At 41.5% G+C, this 23,905-nt stretch overlaps 1 protein-coding gene across 1 annotated transcript in view; it reads left to right on the forward strand.

Moving 5' to 3' along the window:
* Nucleotides 1-11,496, forward strand: part of CXADR (CXADR Ig-like cell adhesion molecule) — a 62,441-nt gene extending 50,945 nt beyond the window's left edge. Inside the window, exon 9 of the mRNA XM_034792780.1 lies at nt 10,008-11,496. Within this exon, the coding sequence (XP_034648671.1) occupies nt 10,008-10,049 (42 nt within the window). The 3' untranslated portion in view covers nt 10,050-11,496. The remainder of the gene's footprint in view (nt 1-10,007) is intronic.
* Nucleotides 11,497-23,905: the final 12,409 nt, after the last annotated feature.

The following is a 23,905-nucleotide window of genomic DNA, read 5'->3' on the forward strand; positions in this document are numbered from 1 at the left end:
TCAGGTCTGATGTAATGTGTTTGTCAGGCCGAAGGTGAGAGTTGTTGACAAAGGTAACCCTTTGTCAAGGAGGTCTCTGTATCACAGCCTGACCCCTATAGAAGGGGTGGGGAGGGGAAGACAACTCTGCCCAGACCTGAAGAAGAGTTGTGTGTGGCTCGAAAGCTTGTCTCTCAGCAATGGAAGTTGGTCCAATAAAAGATATTCCCTCATCTATAGTATGTATGACATTTTCAGCCAGAACCATGTTTTTTCAAGTCCAGTGTCCCTTTGAATAAAGTATAAATAATATAAATTAGAATGGTCATTAAATATGATGTGAAATGAGTATTTTATAGTATCAGAACATTTTAAATAGTTTGTAAATAGGTTGCAACACTTTTTTGGCTTCCAACTAAGTTACCTACAGATGTATTCACAGGCAGATAGAAGAAGTGTTCTGGAGATCATAAACTAGCCTTCTTTTATTCTACTGGCATTGGATCATAATGCTCTGTCTGTTGGCTAGACTGATTTAGACAATATAACAATTTTCATGCTTTTTAAATAATTGTATTTTTCTGGACAGTGTTTGACAATAACACACAATTTATTTCTGTGTAGTCAGTCATAGTGTAGTATGACATTAAAAAAAAAAACTCTTAAAATGATTATACATGATTATTTTAAAAATGAATGAATTGTTATAATGTGAATGTCTAAATTATTCATTATTTCTGCACATTCACCAAAACATTTGTGTGTGTGTGTGTATTATATATATATATATAAAAAATAAACAAGACAAAAATGATTGATTAAGCAGAACTTTCAGGACCTGATCTGAATTCTATGGAAAGAGTCCCTTCTGCCTTCAGTGGGCTTTGGCTCAGGCCCCTTACTTGGTACCTTAATAACCTTTATAATTTACAATTCCCTGGGTATAGTTAATAAAATAAAATGAGAACATTAGTCAAAACCATGTAAAAAGAAGAGACATCCTGAAAAATGCTACAATCCCAAATAATCCCTCTGTCTCCCACCCTCCAACCCCTCCCCTCCCCCAATATGTTAAAATATGACAGTGCTTGAAATTGAAATATGCTAATATGAAATATGGTTTGGTAAGAGAATATTGGATGCCCTCTTGTGGCCAATGATTTCTGATTGTCTTCCTGTGTGTGTGTGGTTTTTTTTTTTTTTTCACCCATACCCCAGTGACTGAAACATACCACACATTTGCTTGTCACTTGCTATGATTTGTTAATTCATAGTAAAGCATTTTAAATATTGTAATATGCTGTATGGTAAAGCAAAAAGAATTTAGCCTAACTTCTCCGATTCCAGAAAATTATGTATCCTACAGCAAATTATAACCCTGAAAAACAAAAATGAAAAAATAGAGTAAAAATTCTATTGTAATTCATATCAATTGCAAGAGCAATAAATTGACCTTTCTGCATAAACTCTGGAAGGAAAGCTGAATTATATGAAGATAATTTAAAGGAAATGTATAGCTTGGTATATAAGCTTTCTTTTTTGATCTGGTTTAACTGTTATAAGAACTATTTACAGACTTTTTAAACTTAGGAAGCCTTTAGGCAGGTGTGCACCATACCATTACATAAAATATTCAGAAGTGTTAATTAAGGAGTTGCAATGAAAAAATAGTTCTGAAAAGCACATAGAAGTTGACTGTGTGGATGCAAATATAATAAGGATCTTATTAAAGTTAAACCTGAATTTAACTGAAAACTAATTAACTCCAAGAGAGCGGCTCTACGCTTTTATATTGAAGAAATGTATTGCACTAAGACATTGAAATATCAGCTATCCTCAATGCAGCTGAAGCCATCTATGGTCCCTGAAAATAATGTTTCCTGGTTCACTGCTCTCCCAGGGGAGATGTAAATTCCTAAGACAGGTCTTAATGTATCTGATGAGATAGGTGTACTTAGGAAAATGAAAGTACATTTTTCTTGTATGGCGACAGTAGAGTCTGATTATGCCAGATCTCTCGCTCTCTCTCTCTCTCAGTTTACAGAGACATCAAGACTGCACATTATTTCAACAATAATTTTTTTTAAAGATGAGAGGGTGAAGCTGTCTAGTTAGCTGAGAAACTGACAATAGATTCCAATTAGTTAATTTGTAAATCTTAAAGTTAGATATCAGTCGAAGTAAATTCTTTTCCTTGTGTTTCTTTTATGCTCCAATCCTTGTGTTGATCAGGACTGAATACATATGTAATATACATCAAATGATCTTTTTAGCACATTTAAGCTTTGTTTTTTTATGAAATATATGTACATCAGTAAAAGCTATGGACATGCTCTTTTTTAGCTGGCATTTGTCATAAAGTCCACTAGAATTTTTGGCTGCTAAGGTCAAGAATTGGGGGGGGAAACTCATGCCTTTCCCCACTTAGTGGCTTGCTGAATTTCCTTTATTCCCCTGTGTCTGGTTATATCTGGTTAGTGTAGGAGTTTAGTCAGCACTCAGAACAGGCATAAGGGGTAACTTACTGAGAATGAAAATGGGCTCGTTTCAGCACGCACATGAATTTTATTCAGACAGCATCCTATATCTTTAAGCCACTTTAATACCTACCTTGCGTTCCAGTCCTGCAATTTGGTAGGCAAATGGGAGACCCCTGTAACTGCAGGGAGCCCCACTGAAATCAATGAAGCTCTGCCTAGGCACAGCAGAGTGCTTGTGCGCAATGGATTCCATGTTCTGAAATCCCACCTCATACTCAATGTCTGATCAATATGCACTTGAGAGACATAACGACACCACATAAGGTCTAGGTGTTTTCAATTGTTTTTAGTCCCACAAAGCTTCCAAAATGCTTTGATTTAAGCTAGCTGTAAATTTATTGTTATAAAGAACCAGAGAAATATTCATCAGTGTGAATGCTGGTTCAGATTTGTAGAGTTAAGGTCAGAAGGGACTATTTAGTCTGACCTGTATGTCACAGGGCATTACATTTTACGCAGTTACCTCTGTATTGAGCCCAATAACTCATGTTTGACAACAGCCAAATACAATTTATGCTTAATATATCTTGCAGATGTATTCCAGAACACTGATGAAAATGTTGAATAGTATCAGGCTCAGTGCCAAGTCCTGCAAAAACCCCATTAGAAACATCCCCACTTGATGATGATTCCCCATTGATTGCTACATTTTGAGATCTGTCATTTTAGTCCATTTAACATGTGCTTTATTGATATTGTATAGTGCCAATTTTTAAATCAATGTCATGCAGTATACTAAGCCAAAGTATTATATCCTACACAGTTATCTTTGTCATCCAGACTGGTAATCTCATCAAAGAAGGTGAAATCATGATAGTTTGACTAACTCTTTTAACAAAACCATGTTGATCGGCATTAATTATACTCCTATTCTTTTGTTCTTTATCAATTGAATCCTGTATCAGCTTTTCCATTTTTTGCCCGGGGTTGACGTCAGGCTAACTGGCCTATATATCAGTACAATATTAGCATGCTTCTAGTCTTCTAGAATTTCCCTGGTATTCCAAGATTTATTAAAAATTAACATCAGTAGACCAGAGATCTCCTCAACCAACTCATTTAGGATTCTTTGTGCAAGATATCCAGGTCTGTTGATTCAAAAATGTTTATCCCTACTACACATTGCATAACATTGTCCTTAGTTACTAATGGACTGGAAAGTGTTTCTTCATCATGTGCAATACCAGTACATCATCCTTCTTTCCAAATACAAAACTGAAATATTAATTGAACACTTCTGCCTTTTCTGCATCACTATTTAACAGTTTTGCCATTCCATTTAGTAATGGGCCTATACCATTGCTGTGATTTTTGTTGTTGTTGTTCCTAATATACTGTACAAACAAACTCACTCCTTCTTTGAGTGCTAGTCCCTATGAGTATTCCACAGAGGATACAAATGTGCCTGAGACCAGAAGATTCCTGCTACTAGAATCTATTGGTCCATATCTGCACTCTTTTTCTTGTGTTCTGATCCAAGAGTATAAGGAGCCATGGAGACTGACCGTCTCTCCAGTTCCTTCTTACTGTCACATGGTCTGGGATGAAGCCCTCCGGTGTTCACAACTGATCCTAGACTCTGTTTTTGTAAGTATTATATAACATTTATATAAAAATCTGTAAATATTGGAGAACTGTCTACAAAAGTTGATTAAAACTTTCTTAGTAAATTAATGCCCCCCACCCCTCTGCTCCTTCCTCCCTTTCCCAGTCAGCAATGAGTACTTAGAGGTTCCTGTACTGCCTCGAAAAAGCTTGTATCTACACTGAGTGCAGTATCAGCCACTCCTTTTTGTCACAAACCTATCAAGTCGGGGAGTTCAGGCTTAGGAAACACTTCATGGAGGAGGCTATGAGTCTCCAGTCAGATCCAGGCTAGGCAGACTCTTGTACAACGGGCTGAGTCAAGGAGCATGCCAGCCAGCACTGTTTTCCCAAGGAAATAAAGTCCACTGTGGAAGATTTGCCCTTCAAGGGAAATAACTTATCAATCTTTTGACTGAACAAGGCCTTGCACTCATTAAAATACTAAAGGCCAACCTTCCATTCCTTGGGGATATACACCTCAGCTGAGGAAGTACACGAGGCAACCTTTCTTTCACCAAAGAGCTTATGAACTGCTGCAAAAGTGTCAGAGGATGCAATGAAATAAACATAATGCTCCTTCTGCCTCTTCTTTCCAGGAACAACACCTGCCAAGAAGTGCTTTTGGTGGGATCTGTGAGAACCACTAACCTACCCAGGTGCCAGGTCCTCCCTCCTCCAAGATCTGATTTGGTGGGTGCCTAGCCCAGTTTTCTCATATATGGTAGATGATTACAAACAGATTCCTCATACTATCCACTTTAGCTGTACCATAGAGTTCCCCTCTTCCCTTCCAAATCCCCCTTTCTCATTCCTTTCCAGGGACTGCTCTCATGAAAGGATACTCTTACAGGAGATAGACTCCCTACTTCTACCAGGACCTATAGAACCTGTATTCTAATGCTGAGGTGGAAAGGGATTTTATTCCAAATATTTTTCGATTCCCTAAGAAGAAAGGGGATGGAGATAACACTTCAATGTCATTATCCTAAAATAAAAATTCAGGATGGTCATCCTGGTATTGATAATCCCCTCGCTAAACAGACACAAATGATAAATGGATATTGACCTGAAGGATGACTCTAGCTGTACCATCTATAAGCTTGGCTTTGATCAGTATATGTATCAGGCACAATATAGAAAAAAAGAGTACTGTTCCCTCCTACAGTGAGATTCTCTATGTTGAGGGGGCAGGACAGGGAACATGTGTGTGTAAGAGTCCCATTTGCTGCACCTCCTCAGAAGATGTTAATTACAGATGTCTCCCTTGTAGGCTAGAGCATTCATCTGCCCAAACACAGCTCGGGGAACATGGACTCCTCAAGAGTCCAGGGTATAAGTGGATCTCCTGGAACTCAGAGCAGTCCAAGAAGCCAGCAAAAGATTCTTACCATTCATTCACTTGCAACTTATTCAGCTGATGTCATACAATGGGAGAACTGTGTTCTACATCAACAAGCAGTGGGAGCAAGATCACCCTTTTGCACAGAGGCAGTCCACCTATGGGACTGGTATCTTTGTCATCACATTACCCTGTCAGCTGTTCACCTGGGAATACAGAGAACAAAATCATTTAGGAGATCACACTGTTTTGTAGCCCTTGTGGAACACATGAAAGGCCAAGCAATATCTTCACAAAGACTATCAAAGTGGATCTCTGGTTGTATCTGCTCAGTTACCAGATGCTCCTCCACCTTACGGAGTGAAGGCCCACTCCACCAGAGCAAAGTCTCTTTCAGTAGCTTCGCTTTGGGAAGTGCTATGCCTTGACATGAATAAAACAGTCATTTGGAGTTCTATTCATACCTTCACACAACACTCTACCTTAGTGAAAGCCTTCTCAGCAGATGCATCCTTTGGGTCAGTGGTCATCAATATCACAGAGATCTTCGCATCCTCCTCCATCCTAAGTAGTGCTTGTCAGTCACCCACAGTGGAATACACATAGAGACCAGCACTTGAAGATGAGAGGTTACCTGCCATCCATAACCAGAGTTCTTTGTGATGTGTGCTCTCTATCTGTACTTTACTACACACTCTCCTTCCCCTCCGCTTCACACCATCGCTGTTTCGCGGCAACAGAAGCAACTGGAGAGGCAGTTGGTCTGCACCACTCCATATACCCTTGGATTAGAGTACAAGGAGATAGAGCGCACAGTAGTGGACCAACAGATGCTACTCTTCCAGTTTCAAGTGCATGAAGAGGGCATGCATACTCACAGTAGAATACAGATAAGGACGTCACACCTCAAAGAACTCTGGTTATGGAAGGTAAGTAAACTTTCTTTATTATCCTTGGCCCTGATAGCCATGGATTTTTTTCCCCCTGATGTCTTTAGCTTCCCTTATGAATTTTATAGACTTCATAACTTCTAATTAATATGGATTTCTATTTTCTGTTTTTATTTCTAGTTGCTGCTGTCTCTTCTGCCACTGAACCAGGAAGGGCCCTTAGCCAAAGTTGTTTTCTTTATTGATTGTGGCCATCTAATAAACTCTTCCTAAAGAATTCCCAATTTTAATTTACTTTTCTTTCCTCCCTCCCCCCCCCCCCCAATCAATTTGCCTCATCTTCAGGGAGTTAGCCCTTTTGAAGTACCAAGTATATAAATATATATATTACTGATTGGGACTGTCCCTTGTTTGTCCATAGTGAATATAATCAGGTCATTATTGCTTGTCCCTAGGCAACCAGTAACTTAGAGGTCAGTGATTAATTCATCTTTATCATTATGAGGTCCAAAATAGCGTTACCTTCTGTTGGTTGCAGTACTGTTTGTGTTAGAAAATTATTTATAATTTTTAGAAATTCTGATTTACTGCTGGCTGCATGAGACCCCCTGCGTTTCCTGAATTGAAGTCCCATGTTAGTTGTTGATTTTGTTGCCTTGGGAATGAAGAGACATATATTTTATCCTTTGTTTGCTAAAGAGATTTACCTGCAGAGGAAAGATAAACTGGGGAAAATAAAACTTGAGGGTTTCAGGATTGACAGTACTTTGGACAGGTTAATATGAACTGGAAAAATTGGAGTGTACCCAATGAAAACCCAGATTTGAATAACGGATCATTGCTCCTCCAAATGTCTGAGAAGATGTGATTGTTTTGTTTTTTATTTTATTTTTTTGATGTCAGATAAATACATCTTCTGGTGAAAGCTGCCCTTTTGGGGCAAGTATCATCTGCATGGGAAGCCTGGGTTGGAACAAAGGGTCTAATTTAAACTGGTAAAAGTAGGTGTCATTCTTCTTCAGTTAATGGAGTTTGCACCCGTTGACATCAGAGCTGAATTTAGACCAGCCTTTTCATCAGGAATATGCTGACAGTTACAGTGTGCAACATAACAGAGGTTTTCCGAAACTGGGGGAATATCTTTTTAACTTGCCCTAGATTTGCTCATAAAAGGAGTGGGCACAGAGCATTCCTGACACAGGCCCTCAACTCTGGAATCTCCGTCCCTACCCTATTGTTTGACAGAAGCTGAGTTTGACATTGTGGCAGTTGTCCTCTTTGTGGCACAGGAGAAGGAAGGTTATCTTTTGTTGGGAAGTGTGCTTTAATTACCTTATTATTTTATCACTTATTTGAACTAAGGTAGCACCTAGAGGCCTCAAGTAGGAGCAGAGTCTCAGGGTACATCTACACTACGGGGGGAGTCGATTTAAGATACGCAAATTCAGCTACGTGAATAGCGTAGCTGAATTCGACGTATCACAGCCGACTTACCCCGCTGTGAGGACGGCGGCAAAATCGACTTCTGCGGCTTTCTGTCGGCGGCGCTTACTCCCACCTCCGCTGGTGGAGTAAGAGCGCCGATTTGGGGATCGATTGTCGCGTCCCGATGGGACGCGATAAATCGATCCCCGAGAGGTCGATTTCTACCCGCCGATTCAGGCGGGTAGTGTAGACCTAGCCTCAGTGTGCTAGGTGCTGTGTAAAAAGATGGTCCCTTCCCCCAAGAGTTTACAATCTATTTAAAAGAAAATGAAAAAAATGGGTGTAACAATCATGTTTTTGCATTTATTTTTGTATTGTTTTTGTTCCTGTGGTCACAGGTATGGGGATGCACGTGCTACACAGAGTAATAAATAGATCAATATGTTTGAGTAGGGACAGTCTTTTTGTTTTCTGTTTGTACAGTGGCAAGTACAATGGGGATACAAATAAATACTACTACTACAATAAAAGAAGCACATATGCTAATCTTCCAAAATGATGGGGGGAGGGGAAAGGGATGAGACAAATGATCCTGACTATTACTGTTTTATGGTGTCGCTAAATTTAATCCGTACTAAATTAAAGGGATAAATAATAAAGACAAAAATCTAGATGCACAAGCATTAACCTGAAAGAGTTTATGAAGAACGACAGATCAAGCTAGATTCATTTTTGCAGCTAGATTTACCAAACTAGTAGGCAGATGGTCTAAAGTAAATGCAGTTATCGATTATCACTTTCACATGGATTGAGTAGCTGGAGTATTTTACACAAAGATTAATGCTAATCAGCAGTGTGTCAAGTTTATAAGGAAGGGTCTATAGGAAGTGACAGTGTGCAGTGTGTTACAGAAGTTTCAGTCTGAGTCAACATCTCCATTAATGATCTGCAAGAGGAAATAGATTGAATGTAATTAGCGCACTTAAATACTATGGAATTGAGGCATGTTATGAACAGTAGTGAAAATGAGAAATAATACAAAGGCACATAAGTTTGGAAATAAGGTTAGACAATAACAAAATGAAATGCTTCCTGGACAGTTGCTTCTGTCCAGTTGCTTCTGTGTATTACTGAAAATGAGTTATGCTGAAATACAGCAAGGGGTGATAGTAGACAGCATATAAAATGTATATGATCTTTCAGCTTAATGTGGCTGCCAAAAAAAGCAAATGTAGTTTTGAGTTGTGTCCTTGAACAGCAATTTGGGGCATCATGTCACAAAGAAGGGAGGTTATAGTTCCTCTTTATACATCGTTAGTGAGATGAGTACTGGAATATTCTATTTAGTTTTGGGTACCTCAGTACCAGAAAGACATGGTACTCAGAAGGCGGGTGGGGGAGGAGGGGAAGGATCAAGGGATTGGAAGGGCTGATTTATAAAGAAATATTAAGAATGCAAAATAAATATGACTAAATAGCCAGTTGCAGTGGAAGGGACTTGATAACTAAGTACTTAAAGGTTGTAAACACAAAAGAGGAAAAATAATTGTAGGGTGAAACAATTGGTAACTAGGAGTGATGGAATGAAATTAAGCAAAGGACATGTTAAGTTGAATTTCCCAAAAATATCTTCATAATAGTGATTGTGGGAGACCCTTTGCTTGTGATTTTAAACTAGACCAGATAAATCCTAGAAAATATGCTGTAGATAACTTTACACTAGCTGATGGATGAACTAAGAAGTCTGATCTATAGGCATAGGAAGCAATGGAAAACTCTGACTTCAGTGGGAGTAGGTTCTAGATCAGAGGTGGGCTAACCACGGCCTGCGGGCCGAATCCAGCCCTCCAGCTGTTTTTATCCGGCCCTCGAGTTCTTGCAGGGAAGCGAGGTCTGGGGCTTGCCCCACTGCGGCGCTCCAGCCGGGGAGCAGGGTCGGGGGCCGTTCCACACGGCTCCCGAAAGCAGTGGCATGGCCCCTCTCCGTCTCCTATGCGTAGGGGCAGCCAGGGGACTCTGCTCTGCACGCTGCCACCACCCCAACCGCCGCTCCTGCAGCTCCCATTGGCCAGGAACCACAATCAATGAGAGCTGCAGGGGCGGTGCCTGCAACAGCTCATTTCTATTCTAACATATTAATATTGGGACTTACTCTCTAATGGTGTTTATCTTAACTACAAATTTACCTAAGTGATGATCAAATATCCTAGCACCGCATATAGATTAATGGTATTCTCTTTTTTATAGTATGACCTCGCATACAAGATTCATGATATAACAGTGGTATAAACATGAAGAAACAGGCTGCACTTTCCCATGAATTTCAACTATGGAAAAACTGAAGTATATTATGAAATGAAGTACTGTTTGTTTCGTCTTTACCTATTTTCACTTTAGAGTCAAGATTAGAAACTAGACTCTGTTAAGTTTTACAGGTAGCGTTTTCTTTTAATCTTACCTACCTATCTATGATGCAAAGTTTACAATGTGACTGTTAAAGGATTTTTCTCCACTGGTTCTAGGTTTTAAAGAATTAAAAAATAAAAAAATCCCTTTTCATAATATGAAGATAGCAATGCCTCTGGGTAGAAGTAAAAACTCAACATGAAGTTGCCAGAAAACTCAGGCGGCAAAAAAATGTAGCTTGTTATGCAATTTGGTGCTGAAATTATTTCAGTCCAATCACAAAGAAATTAATGTGATTTTAAGTTTTGATTTAGACTGAATTTTGTTTACAACTAGTTAATTGCCTTATTTCTTTGATAGGAAGTGTGCCTTTTATACTTTATATTTAAATGCTGTGATAATTTTGTCTTTCAATACTGTTATAAAAATGATTTCTATAAACATTTCTTTTAAAACACTTTGCCATATTGTATTCCAAGACTGTAAATCTTGTAACGTATATTTAATAAAACATTACATTATACGTCTACTATACACATTATATATATCGAAATCTGGTAAAATATATGCTGCAATAAGTGATGTCAGTTTATGACCCTACCTTTGCTTTTCATCATTTTATCATAGAAAAGAGGGGCAAAGAATATGCAATGGTGATGGAATTGTTTAAACAAAGAAATTTACATACATTAGCTTAGATTCTCCCCTGTATTATGATGGCTTAGAACTGTACAAAGAGTGCAAAGTGGCCACAAATCTGGTGGCAGATAGCAGATCCACCCACTATGTGGCTGGCATCAAGACTGTGGCCTGGAGAGAGAAGGCATGGTGTGATGGAGGGTTCCAGTGCACTAGTAATCCCCAAACATTGGAGTGGCTCCTTATTACCATACATAATCAACATAAATTAAAGCAGCCCAAAGGACTAGGCTGACATGCAGTGGCCTACTGTTTAGGGGGCACAATTGTCTTAAAACCATTTTGTGCGCACAGAGAGACTCCTGAAGTACACTGTGTGCTCATCAGTGAGTGCTGAAGATCTCATTTGATTGTTGGGTTAGTGAATCAGTGTGAGGTAATGTGTTTGTATTATTTAAGGCTTAATGCAGTGATTTCTACCATGCTGTTGCTCTGAAGGTACCCATGTAATTTGATGATACAGGTTGTTATTCCTTCTCTAATGGTGGTAACCACTGAAAGTGAGAGTACTAGTTCTTAGATTTGTACTATCCTGATTTTGTTTGTGCTAAGATTACACTAGTCTACAATTTTTGAGAAGTCGTTTGCTTCAGAGATAAAATGTGCTATTTATTATGTATTTTGATGTGCTGAATTCCAATATGACAATTAAAACAACTGATTGGCTACTGTTTCTAAGATATTTAAGTTTTTACATTTTATGTCTAGGTATATTGTGTAGATAGTAGAGTTTTAATCATAAATGTAAACCTAGGTCTTTTCATGTGTTTATGGTTGCTTTACATATTTCACCTGTCCTGTTTATGTAACACTTTGAAAATATATATATATTTATATATATAAAATTTATTATGAAACAAAAGGCAAAAAACTATTATGTACATAATTTAGTCCTATTCAGTGTCTACTTGGCGCTTCTTGGCTTCTCTCTTGTATTCATTAAATGGAGCATCTCTTGTCACTGTCCAGCAATACTCTGCAAGCATTGATGGGCTCCATTTGCCCTGATAGCGTTTCTCCATTGTTGCAATGTCCTGGTGAAATCGCTCGCCGTGCTCGTCGCTCACTGCTCCGCAGTTCGGTGGAAAAAAATCTAGATGAGAGTGCAAAAAATGTATCTTTAGTGACATGTTGCAACCAACATGTCACTAAAGATACATTTTTTGCACTCTCATCTAGATTTTTTGCTTTCTGCTTTCACTCTATGCATCCGAAGAAGTGAGGTTTTTACTCACGAAAGCTTATGCCCAAATAAATCTGTTAGTCTTTAAGGTGCCACCAGACTCTTTGTTGTTGATGTTGCAACCAAGGCTTTTGTATACCTTGAGGAGGTTTTCCACCAACAACCTATAGTTGTCTGCCTTGTTGTTTCCGAGAAAATTTATTGCCACTAACTGGAAGGCTTTCCATGCCGTCTTTTCCTTGCCATGCAATGCATGGTCAAATGCATCATCTCGAAGAAATTCACGAATCTGAGGACCAACAAAGACACCTTCCTTTATCTTAGCTTCACTTAACCTTGGAAATTTTCCACAGAGGTACTTGAAAGCTGCTTGTGTTTTGTCAATGGCCTTGACAAAGTTCTTCATCAGACCCAGCTTGATGTGTAAGGGTGGTAACAAAATCTTCCTTGAGTCAACAAGTGGTGGATGCTGAACGCTTTTCCTCCCAGGCTCCAATGAATGTCGGAGTGGCCAATCTTTCTTGATATAGTGGGAATCTCTTGCACGACTATCCCATTCGCAGAGAAAACAGCAGTACTTTGTGTATCAGTCTGCAGACCAAGCAAGAGAGCAACAACCTTCAAATCACCACAAAGCTGCCACTGATGTTGGTCATAGTTTATGCACCTCAAAAGTTGTTTCATGTTGTCATGGGTTTCCTTCATATGGACTGCATGACCAACTGGAATTGATGGCAAAACATTGCCATTATGCAGTAAAACAGCTTTAAGACTCGTCTTCGATGAATCAATGAACAGTCTCCACTCATCTAGATCGTGAACGATGTTGAGGGCTGCCATCACACCATCGATGTTGTTGCAGGCTACAAGATCACCTTCCATGAAGAAGACTGGGACAAGATCCTTTTGATGGTCACGGAACATGGAAACCCTAACATCACCTGCCAGGAGATTCCACCTCTGTAGTCTGGAGCCCAACAGCTCTGCCTTACTCTTGGGTAATTCCAAATCCCCGACAAGGTCATTCAGTTCACCTTGTGTTATGAGGTGTGGTTCAGAGGAGGAGGATGGGAGAAAATGTGGGTCCCGTGACATTGATGGTTCAGGACCAGAAGTTTCATCCTCTTCCTCTTCCTCGTCTGACTCAAGTGAGAATGATTCTGGTGCATCAGGAATCGGCAGTCCTTCTCCGTGGGGTACTGGGCGTATAGCTGATGGAATGTTTGGATAATGCACAGTCCACTTTTTCTTCTTTGACACACCTTTCCCAACTGGAGGCACCATGCAGAAGTAACAATTGCTGCTATGATCTGTTGGCTCTCTCCAAAGCATTGGCACTGCAAAAGGCATAGATTTCCTTTTCCTGTTCAACCACTGGTGAAGATTTGTTGCACAAGTGTTGCAGCATATGTGTGGGGCCCACCTCTTGTCCTGATCTCCAATTTTGCAGCCAAAATAAAGGTAATAGGCTTTCTTAACCATAGTGGTTATACTGCGCTTTTGTGATGCAAAAGTCACTTCACCACAAACATAGCAGAAGTTATCTTGTTCACACAAGTACGAGGCATCTCTGCTCACTTTGGCTAAACAGAAATGTGTCCCTTTGCAAAATCAGACACTGGCATGTATGACGCAATACCAGCTTCAGATTGCATCATTCATTGTTTTGCCTAAAAAGCAAGTACTGTCCAAACCCAGTCATAGATTTATTCATAGATCCAGTCAAAGATGTATTGTAGTCATTTCTGGTTTAAATTGAGATCCCTTCCCTTTATAACTCACTTATCCTCCGCCATTCCCAAGTCAAGGGTCGTATATACTAACCCAATAGCATATCTTGAAAACTAGAGCCAATCAACAATTTTAAGCATCATTTTCGTTCTCAGTGATCCAGAATTAGTAAAGTTTGACTACATTTATTTCAGAAGCATTTTGGCTGTAGAGCAGTGTTATACACCAAAATAGACTGAAACATAAAACCTGACACTTGAGAGAGAGAGAGATGCACATATTTGCTTTAGTCAATGTGCATGAAAAACTAACCGATATTCCATAATCAGCTTTTTAAAGTATATACACACACACACACACACACACACACACAATCCAGTGGTATAGCCCCTGTACTCACAGCAGATGGTAACTAGCTGCTCACAGAGAGAGGCAAGATTCTCTCTCACTGGGCAGAGCACTGATAGTCTCCTGAACTGTCAATCCACTATGTTTGATGAAGCCATTGACTCACTCCCACTGTGTTCTGTCCTGGAGGAGCTGTCCTTGTACCCTTCTTTAGCAAGATTACCTAAGGCCAACATGCGGCTGTAGCGGGGCAAGCCATGCTCTTGTTCACATTCCAGGACTTTGGCAAAGGGGTACCCATCCAGTTTAGATTGGATGGTGATCTATTATCTACAGCAACTCAGGGCCTGCAATAAGGTAATCAAATAGCTTTTTTAAGAGAGCGCGTATTTGTTGATGACTGTGCTGTCATTGCACACATACTTGAGGACATTCAGTTGTCATGTATCACTTTGTCTATGCCTCAAAATGCTTTGGTTTCACAGGCAGCCCGAACAAGACAGAGGTCATGTACCAGCCAGGACCAGACCATGAGCATCATAAGCACCATGAGTCCATTGTCACAATTGACAACTCACCCCTCAACTCTATCAGGAATTCTGCTCTCCGGATAGCACACTTTCCAGTAATGCCATGTTGGAAGATGAGATTATTCAGCATCTAGGAAAGGCCAGCATGACATTTGGCAGGCTCACCTTTAGGCTCTGGAGGGAGCGTGAAGTTTGCCTCAGAACCAAGATAAAAATCTACCATGCTGTTTTTCTCACCTCACTTCTCTATGGCTATGAGACATGGATGCTATACTGACAGCACTTCAAACAGTTGGAGAGCTTCCACTTCAACTGCTTAAGATCCATCTGCAACATCAAGTAGTAGGACAGGCTCCCCAACACTGAAGTCCTTGAAAGGCGCCAAATCCCTGGAATTGAGAGCATATTCAGGGCTCAATTTTGCTGGGTCCAACACATGGTCCCTACTGAGGTTTTCTGTATACCGAAAGCGATGCTCTACAGCCAACTGTGCACAGGAACCCACTGTAAGGGTCAACCCAGCCTCTGATATAAGGACATTTTGAAGGCCAACATCAAATCATTCAAGATAGACATTAAAACCTGGGAACTCATTGCTCTGGACCAGTGGTGGGCAACCTGTGGCCTGCGGGCCGCATGCGGCCTGCCAGGGTAATCTGCTGGCAGGCGGTCAGACAGTTTGTTTACATTTGCACAGCCGCCCATAGCTTCCTGTGGCCGTGGTTCACCGTTTCCAGCCAATAGGAGTTGAGGGAAGCAGCGCAGACTGCAGGGACGTGCTGGCCACTGCTTCCCACAGCTCCCATTGGCCACCACTGCTCTGGACAGACTCAGAGAGGTCTGTGCCATGAGTCCGTGTCTACTTTTGAGCTGTGGCGTGAGATTGCAGCAGGGGAAGAGATCATGTCGTAAGGCCAAGACCTCAAACCTTCCCCCCAACAATGACTATGCTTGCTAGACATGCAATCGCATTTAAAATCCACAATTGGACTTGCTTCCCACATGAGAAGCCATAGAAACAAATATTCCAGAACTCAAATCAACACCAGCTGAACGCTCATCTGCAAAGAGAGAGAGAGAGTGTGTGTGTGTGTGTAAGTAAGAGAGTAGTGAAGACATATCTAAAGTAAGTTTAGGAATTTGGCAGGGTCCTAAGAGTTTTTGAGATGGGATTGTGGTGATGCTTACAATGGAAAGAGTTCTTATTTCTAGCTGAAAGAGGAAATGGTCTGACCAGAACAGATGATTTAGGTGTTTCTTATATTGATATCCTGCCTGAGGATCTTGGCAGCTCTGTATTGATCCAGAGAGTATGAAAAGAAAGTTTAGGGCTATCATGTCAGAAGCACCATCTGTGTAGATGTTGAAGTCTCCCAAGATGTTTGCAAATTTAAGAAGTCTTTGTTGAGCAGAAATTTATAGATTAGCAAAATGCCCAGGAAAATTGTACTGATGAGTGACACCAGGAGCTGAGTGCTAAATAAAGACACTCAAATCATGTGTGGCCTGACTGATTGCTTTTACACCAGTGCAAGTCAGGCATAATTCTATTTAAGGTATTTATATGGCTCCTATTACTATAGTATCTGAGCACTTCGCAATCCTTAACATGTTCATCTCATAACATCCTTGTGTGGTATAGAAGTTGTCATTATTCCATTGTACAGCTGAGGAGCTGAGACACAGACTAAGGCTAGGTCTACACTACCCGCCTGAATTGGCGGGTAGAAATCGATCTCTCGGGGATCGAATTATCACGTCTCGTCGGAACGCGACAATCGATCCCCGAATCGACGCGCTTACTCCACCAGCGGAGGTAGGAGTAAGTGCTGTCGACAGGGAGCCGCGGAGGTCGATTTTGCCGCCGTCCTCATAGCGGGGTAAGTAGGCTCCAATACGTCGAATTCAGCTACGCTATTCACGTAGCTGAATTTGCGTATCTTAAATCGACCCCCCCCCCCCAACCCCTGTAGTGAAGACCTGCCCTAAGTAATTTTCGGTCCTGTTTTTCAGCACCATTGTGATCCACCAAAACCCTGCTCGGCTGCCGCCTAAACCCGTGGGCACCTAAAGTCACTCTGCTCCTAAGTTTTCCACTTTTCCTAAACCTCGTCTTAGGTGCCTATATTTCTACCACTGGGCATGTGCACTGCTGCCTCACTCTAGGCACCCGGGTGCCCATTTCCTGCTAAACCCTAGTCCTATTCATGAGCCAGGGGAAATGTAGGTGTTCAGCTTCCTAAGTTGCATGCAAGGTCTGATCTGACTGGCATGCTCAGAGGCCACCTAAGCACCAAACACAAGGGTGGGGAGTGGGTGGAAAGGAGGACCGTCTCCCTTATACCCTTTAGCCTGGTGATTAGGATACTCACCCAGGATGTGGGAAACCCCTCATTCAAGTCCCTACTCCTCATCAGGCAGAGGGAGGGATTTGAACAGGGATGTGCCACCACTCGGGTGAGGGTCCTAAGTAGTAGACCTTGGGATATTTCAATGTCGGTCTCCCTCAATCTCTCTTATTGAGGTTGTTCCATTTTAATTAAATATTAATTGGGCCACAAAGTATTAGAATGACTCATTAGCCAAGGGATTAGGGCACTGACCTGAGGGGCAAATCCCTGTTCAAATTCCTTCTTGTCAGGCAGAGGGGAGATTTGAGCCAGAGGTCTCCCCCATAGTAGGTGAGTACCCTAACCAGTAGGCTAAAGGGATAGCCTCCATTTCCCCTCCCCCCGCCCCCTCTCCCCAGTGTTTTGTGGAGTTAGGCAGACCTCTGAGCATGCTTACTGGATTGGGCCCCACACACAACTTAGGCAGCCAAACTCCTATCTTCCCACTTTGTGACTCTCAAACAGATAAGCACCTCTCTGCAGCCTGGACTTAGGCAGCATATGCAGAGCGAGGCAGGGGCTTAGGATATACCCTTCCGGTCAGCATCTCCATTGGCTATCTTAGGCAGCTCCCTGCTTAGTGTGTAAACTTTATGGATTGCATTGTAAGGTGCCTATCTCTCCCCATTTGTGGTCTAGGAGCCTAGGCTCCTGACTCAAACGTGTGTGTTGCAGTGTTGTACCTGTGATTTTTCTAGATGCCATGATGCTAAGTATCACATCTCCTAAGTCTCTCTTGAGGATCCTATCCTTGGGCACTGGGAATTGAATGTGGGCCTCCTATGTCCTACACTCACATCTTAAACACTGAACCATCTTTTTTAAGTCTGTGTCTGCATATAAAAGTCATACCGCTATACCAGTATATGTGGCACAACTTCCCTCATGTGGACACAATTATACCAAAATAAAGATACTTATACCAGGATGGCTTATTCCCATACAGGAAGGGAAATAAGCTATTGTGCTTTAAGACATCTTTATACCGGTATAACAGCATCCATACTAGGCATTGTATAGGTGTAACTAAATGGGTAAAAAAATCACACCCCTAATCTCCATAGTTATACTGGTAAAAAGACTTTGTGAACTGGACCTATTTGCTCATTCCACTGTAGTCATTGGAGCTGGTGAAAATCAAGAATCAAGTCAGCATCTTGCCACCATAGTTCAGTATAGACTCTGGGTTTCATCCATTAAATAATTTGAAATTCCTAAACCACAATGCATCTTCCATTGTTGTTTGCCATGTTGTTGTAGCCATGTTAGTCCCAGGATATGAGAGAGAGAGAAAAGGTAGGTGAGGTAATATTTTTACATAACTGCCATACCGGATCAGACCAATGGTCCATCTAGCCTAGTATCATGTCTTCTGACAGGGGCCAGTGCTTTAGAGGGAATGAACAGAACAGGGCAAATTTATGAAGTGATTCATCCTTTGTCTGGTAGCTTCTGGTAGTCAGAGGGTTAGGGATACCCAGATCATGGGATTTTAGCTCTGACCATCTTGGCTAACAGCCACTGATGGGACTTGTCCTCCATGAACTTATCTAATTCTTTTTTGGACCCAGTGATGCTTTTGGCCATCACAACATCCCCTGGCAACAAGTTCCACAAATTAACTATATGTTGTGTGAAGAAGTACTTGCTTATCTTTGTTTTAAACCTGCTGCCTATTAATTTCATAATTTGTGTTATGTGAACAGGTAAATAAAACTTCTTTCTTTGCTTTCTCCACACAATTCATGATTTTATAGACCTCTATCATATCTCCACTTAGTCATCTCTTTTCTAAGCTGAACAGTTCTAGTGATTTTAATCTTTCCTCATATGGAAGTTGTTCCATTCCCCATATCATTTCTCCAGCCTTTCTCTATACTTTCTCCAATGCTAATATATCTTTTTTTGAGATGGGCTGACCAGAACTGAATGCAATATTCAAAGTGTAGGCATGCCAGATATATATATATATAGTGGCATTATAATATTTTATGTCCTATTATCTATCCATTTCTTAATGGTTCCTAATTGTTCCGTTAGCTTTTTTTAACTGCCACTGCACATTGAACAGATGTTTTCAGAAAACTATCCGCAATGACGCCAAGGTCTCTTTCTATAGTGGTAGTGGCTAACTTAGAATCCATCATTTTATATGTATATTTGGGATTATATTTTCCCATGTGCATTACTTTGCAACATTGAATTTCATTTCCCATTTTGTTGCCCAGTCACCCAGTTTTGTGACATCCCTTTGTAACTCTTTCCAGTCAGCTTTTGACTTAATTATCTTAAGTAATTTTCTATCATCTGCAAACTTTACACCTCACTGTTTCCCCTTTTTTCTAGATAATTTATGACTATGTTGTACAGCACTGGTATCAGTACAGTTCCTTGGGCTCCCCGCTATTTACGTCTCTTCACTGTAAAAACTGACCATTTGTTCCTATCCTTTATTTCCTGTCTTTTAACCAGTTACTGATCCATGAGAGGACCTTTCCTCTTATCCCATTACAGCCTACTTTGCTTAGAGCCTTTGGTGTGGGACCTTGCCAACAGCTTTCTGAAATTCCAAGTACACTATATCCACCGGATCACCCTTATCTGCATGCTTGTTGACTTCCTCAAATAATTCTAATAGATGGGTGAGAAATGACTTCCCTTTACAAGAGCAGTGTAGACTCTTCCCCAACGTATTGTTTTCGTCTATGAGTCTAATAATTCTGTTCTTATCGTTTCAAACAGGCTGTGTGGTACTGAAGTTAGGCTCACTAGCCTGTAATGGCTAGGATTGCCTCTGGAGCCTTTTTTTAAAAAATCGGCATTACATTAGCTATCTTCCAGTCATGTGGTACAGAGGCTGATGTAAGTGATAGGTTACATACCACAGTTAGTAGTTCTGCAATTTCATATTTGAGTTCCTTCAGAACTGTTGGGTGAATTACATCTGGTTCTGGTGACCTATTACTGTTTAATTCATCAATTTATTACAAAACCTCATCTACTGATAATTTGTTATCAAAAAAGAATGGCTCCGGCTGGGAATCTTCTTCACATCCTCTGTAAATGCAAAGAATTCATTTAGCTTCTTTGCAATGGCCTTGTTTTCCTTGAGTCTGGTGGCCCCACTGATTCTTTGGCAGGCTTCCTGCTTCTGATCAGCTTTACATTAGCTATCCGCCAGTCATCTGGTACTGACTGAAAAAGAGCTCTGTGTAGTTCAAAAGCTTGTCTCTTCCACCAATAAAAGATACTACCTCACCCACTTTATGTCTCAACCATGACATTCACTTTAAAAACAGCACTGTGAGATCCAAGCAGAAGTCAAATGTAGTTGTATTTAAGAAGGAAAAAACATTATAAAATACTAGATGTCAAGGATATTATCCCACAAATATCAATATGCTTTGGCTCAGCTTGCATTCTATTCTTGTTTTCACAAGATGTGCTCATTTAGTCCTGTGTAGAGTAATGAGTGGCTCACAGTGATATTTTGACGCGTCAATTACTATGCAGTTTACCTGTTTGAAAGCCCATTTAAGACAAAGATTCTGTTATGCTAATTTGAAGAAATTGACCAGTCTGAGATTGAGCCATTTTGTTTCTTTCCTTGTCAACGCCACCCTCTCCTGCTGTTAAGTATCTCTGTAATGTGACTCCAGTCTGTCTAGTAATTCAGACAAGAGATTCCTTTGTGACACTAATTTTAGCACTACCTAAGCAGTCAATTGGCACAGATAATTGTTTGGTATTGGATGTTAAACTGGCCTATAATCTCCTCAGGGGAACTGGGCTAAAGTATCAGCTTTGGCCTGTAATGTCCATTTCTAAAATTCCAGGTTGCTTCTCATAGCAGTAAAAGAGCAGCACTACCCAACCACTGCATTTTTTTTTTTTAAGAATTGACATAACTTAGGGACCAGCAACATCTTTTATTATTGATTATTTATTTGTATTACCTTAGCATCCAGGAGCCCTTGTCATGGATCAGGACCCTATTGTGCTTGGCTCTGAATAAATACAAAACAAAAGAAATAATACAGGCTACTCCTAGTTCTTGAATTTAATTTCTTGATCTAGTTCTAACAATGTGGCACTGTGCTGTTTCATCTAAATAACCACATCATCACAAGGGCACATTTGTTTTCCTCTCTGATACTCCCACTGGAGCCACTTGCTGGAGTAACTAGAAATTAAATATAATTACTACTATTTATGGTACCACCTTGGGGTCAAACAAGAATGGGACCCCATTGAGCTAACATTGTGCAAACTTAGAATAAGAGACATACGGCAATGTTTTCACTAGAAATGCTGCAGCTGCACCGCTGTAGTGTTTCATTGTAGATACTCATTACAGGGACTGGAAGAAGAGTTCTATCACTGTAGTTAATCCACCTAGAGGTGCTAGCTAGGTCAACAGAAGAATTCTTCCCTCAACCCAGCACTGTCTACACCAGTAGTTAGTTTGTCTTAACTACGTTGCTCAGGGGTGTAGATTTTTCATACCTATGGGAGATGTACCTGGGTCAACCTAACCTTTTCATGTAAACCTGACCTAAGTAAGCAAGACAGATGCAGGGTTGGGGAAAGAGATTCAACACTCCAGCAGAGCGAACAGTATGACAGTTTGTAGCAACCCTCATGTTAGTGCCATGATTTTTGGACGAGAGAGTGGGTGATGTTTGTTCTTTTAATTCTTTGAGTGGGGTTTTATTAGGAGGGGATCAGTTAAAGAGAAAAACAAAGGAAGTGACAGGGATCATAGCAGGGAGTAGGAAAAGGGGGAGAGGGCAGGCAGGGGGAGCAGAGAAGGCAGGGGGAGTGAGGCTGAAGTGAAGAGATTGTGAGGGAGAAGGGGTTGGGAAGATCTTCAAGCAAAAGGCCAATTAGTGGAATGCAGAGAGTGGAAACTGTAGAAAGCAGTCTTATGACATTATCAGTGTGCCAACAGTGCCTGCCTGCTGAGGTGCTTCTCATGTCTGCTCCTGTTGTTTTGAGTTTATGTAGCCCTTGGAACTGGCTCTTCCCTGAAATGTCCTTCTTCCCCAACCCCACATAAAGGGGTGAGGGGGTATGTGCATTCTAGTGCCCTCAAACAGAGGGTGTGGGTCACACCTGCACTGTCCTGGATTTGGGAGGTGCTGGGAAGAGGCAACCTTTGCTATGGGGCTGGGAGGCAGTTGCCCCTCCCCCCGAGACCTTGGTTTGCCCTTGCGTGCTCCCCCCTCCCCCTCCCGAATTTTTCATAACTCCTTTCCAGCTGGTGGTGCAGGGTCTCTCAAGGACCTGCAGGGGTAACTAAAGCGGGCTTGTCAAGGGTTCCTAATCACTGCATTGTCAGCAACACCCTCCTCTCCCCACTGGCTGGACAGGAAGCAGTAGCAGTGGTGTGGTCAGGGGTAAGTGTGGAGGCCGCAATCCTTGCCCTGGGCTAGCCATCAGTGAGGCAACCCCGCAGTGTCCCCCACCCCTATTACTCCCCAGGATAGGACTGGCATGTTCCGTCCCACTCCTTTTAGGACAGGACAGGCCCACTAACCCCTCATGAGCAAGCTGCAGCCTTAGCAGGAAGTCAAAATCAGGGATGTTGACACAACTTGGCCTCCCACCCCCTTAATTTTTTCTGAAATGACACCCCTGGTACTGGGGGATGAGGGGTGGAGAAAGGGATGGCCCCAGCTGTAGTTTTGGCAAAGTGCAATCTAATCAGTAACCCCACAGACATAGCCAATCCTAGCAGTGCTATGTATAGTCTATGCATCCTGAGAGAGAACTGCAGCACCTATGAGTGGAGAAGGGCAGGACTGCTACTGAGATCACCCTTATGGGGATGGGTGAGGAGTAGCTAGAGCTGTGGTTCTTTTCCCCTCTTTGCTTGGACCAGCCAGCAGAAGGATGCAGATGCCTGGTGGGCAGGAGGAATGTAGGATAAACCCTTTAAAGGGGTGTAGTAGTGTGTGACACTTTGGGAAAGCTGTCTATGTACAATTTATGAAATCTGTTTAAGTTTATGAACTCTCTGGATATGTCTTTATCAACTGCAAACTCCATTTTGAGTGCTAAACTAGTCTGCCTTGCCTGTTGTCTTTTTACCTACACCCCGGGATGCAATTCCAAGGGGTAGTGACACAGGACTAAAAATGGAGGATGGTCAAACCTTGATAACCTCCAATTCAAACGGAAGTAGCATTGGACAAAGAAGGGCGCCAAACCAAGAAAACTGGTTCTGAAAGGTGGGCTAGCAACAGAGCACCTGGTGGGGACTTTGAACACCTGATGAGGCCAATCAGAGGATCACATGACAGGGGACTTGCAACTTTATAAGAGGAGGCTTCTCTCACCAGCCATTTTAGAGCCAGAGAAGAGACCAGCAGCAGAAAGCAATGCTGTGCAAGAGGAGGATCCTGGACACTCTGAAGGACTCTGACCGAAGCCCAAAGCACACACCACTGAGGTGAGGAAACTGAGGCAGGTAATGGTGTGTGGGTGTGTTTTTTGTTTTCCCTGGATCTGTATATTTCTGTACTGACTACTGTAAAGAATAGTTGTTTTAGAATCCCTTTTGCAAAGTCTCTGTGTTATGTGCTTTAACAATCACGTGTCCCTGGGGAGGTAAACTGTAAAACAGTACCCACAAGGGTTGAAGCTTTGAGAAAGGCTGTACTTAAGCAACTGGGTGTCCTGGGGTCCTTGGTCAGCCTCACTATGAGGTCCCATCTCCTGTGACAAGAGAGTCTGTACCCATGTAGTGTGCCAGAGAGGCCAAAGAAAAAGACAATGCTGGAGCCTGTCAGTACCAAGCAGAACTTAGGAGCATGCTGGCCCAGTGTGGTGGGATCCAAACACAGTAGCTTGGTG

This window comes from Trachemys scripta, chromosome 1 (genome assembly GCF_013100865.1).
Source record: "Trachemys scripta elegans isolate TJP31775 chromosome 1, CAS_Tse_1.0, whole genome shotgun sequence".
Classification (NCBI taxonomy): domain Eukaryota; kingdom Metazoa; phylum Chordata; order Testudines; family Emydidae; genus Trachemys; species Trachemys scripta.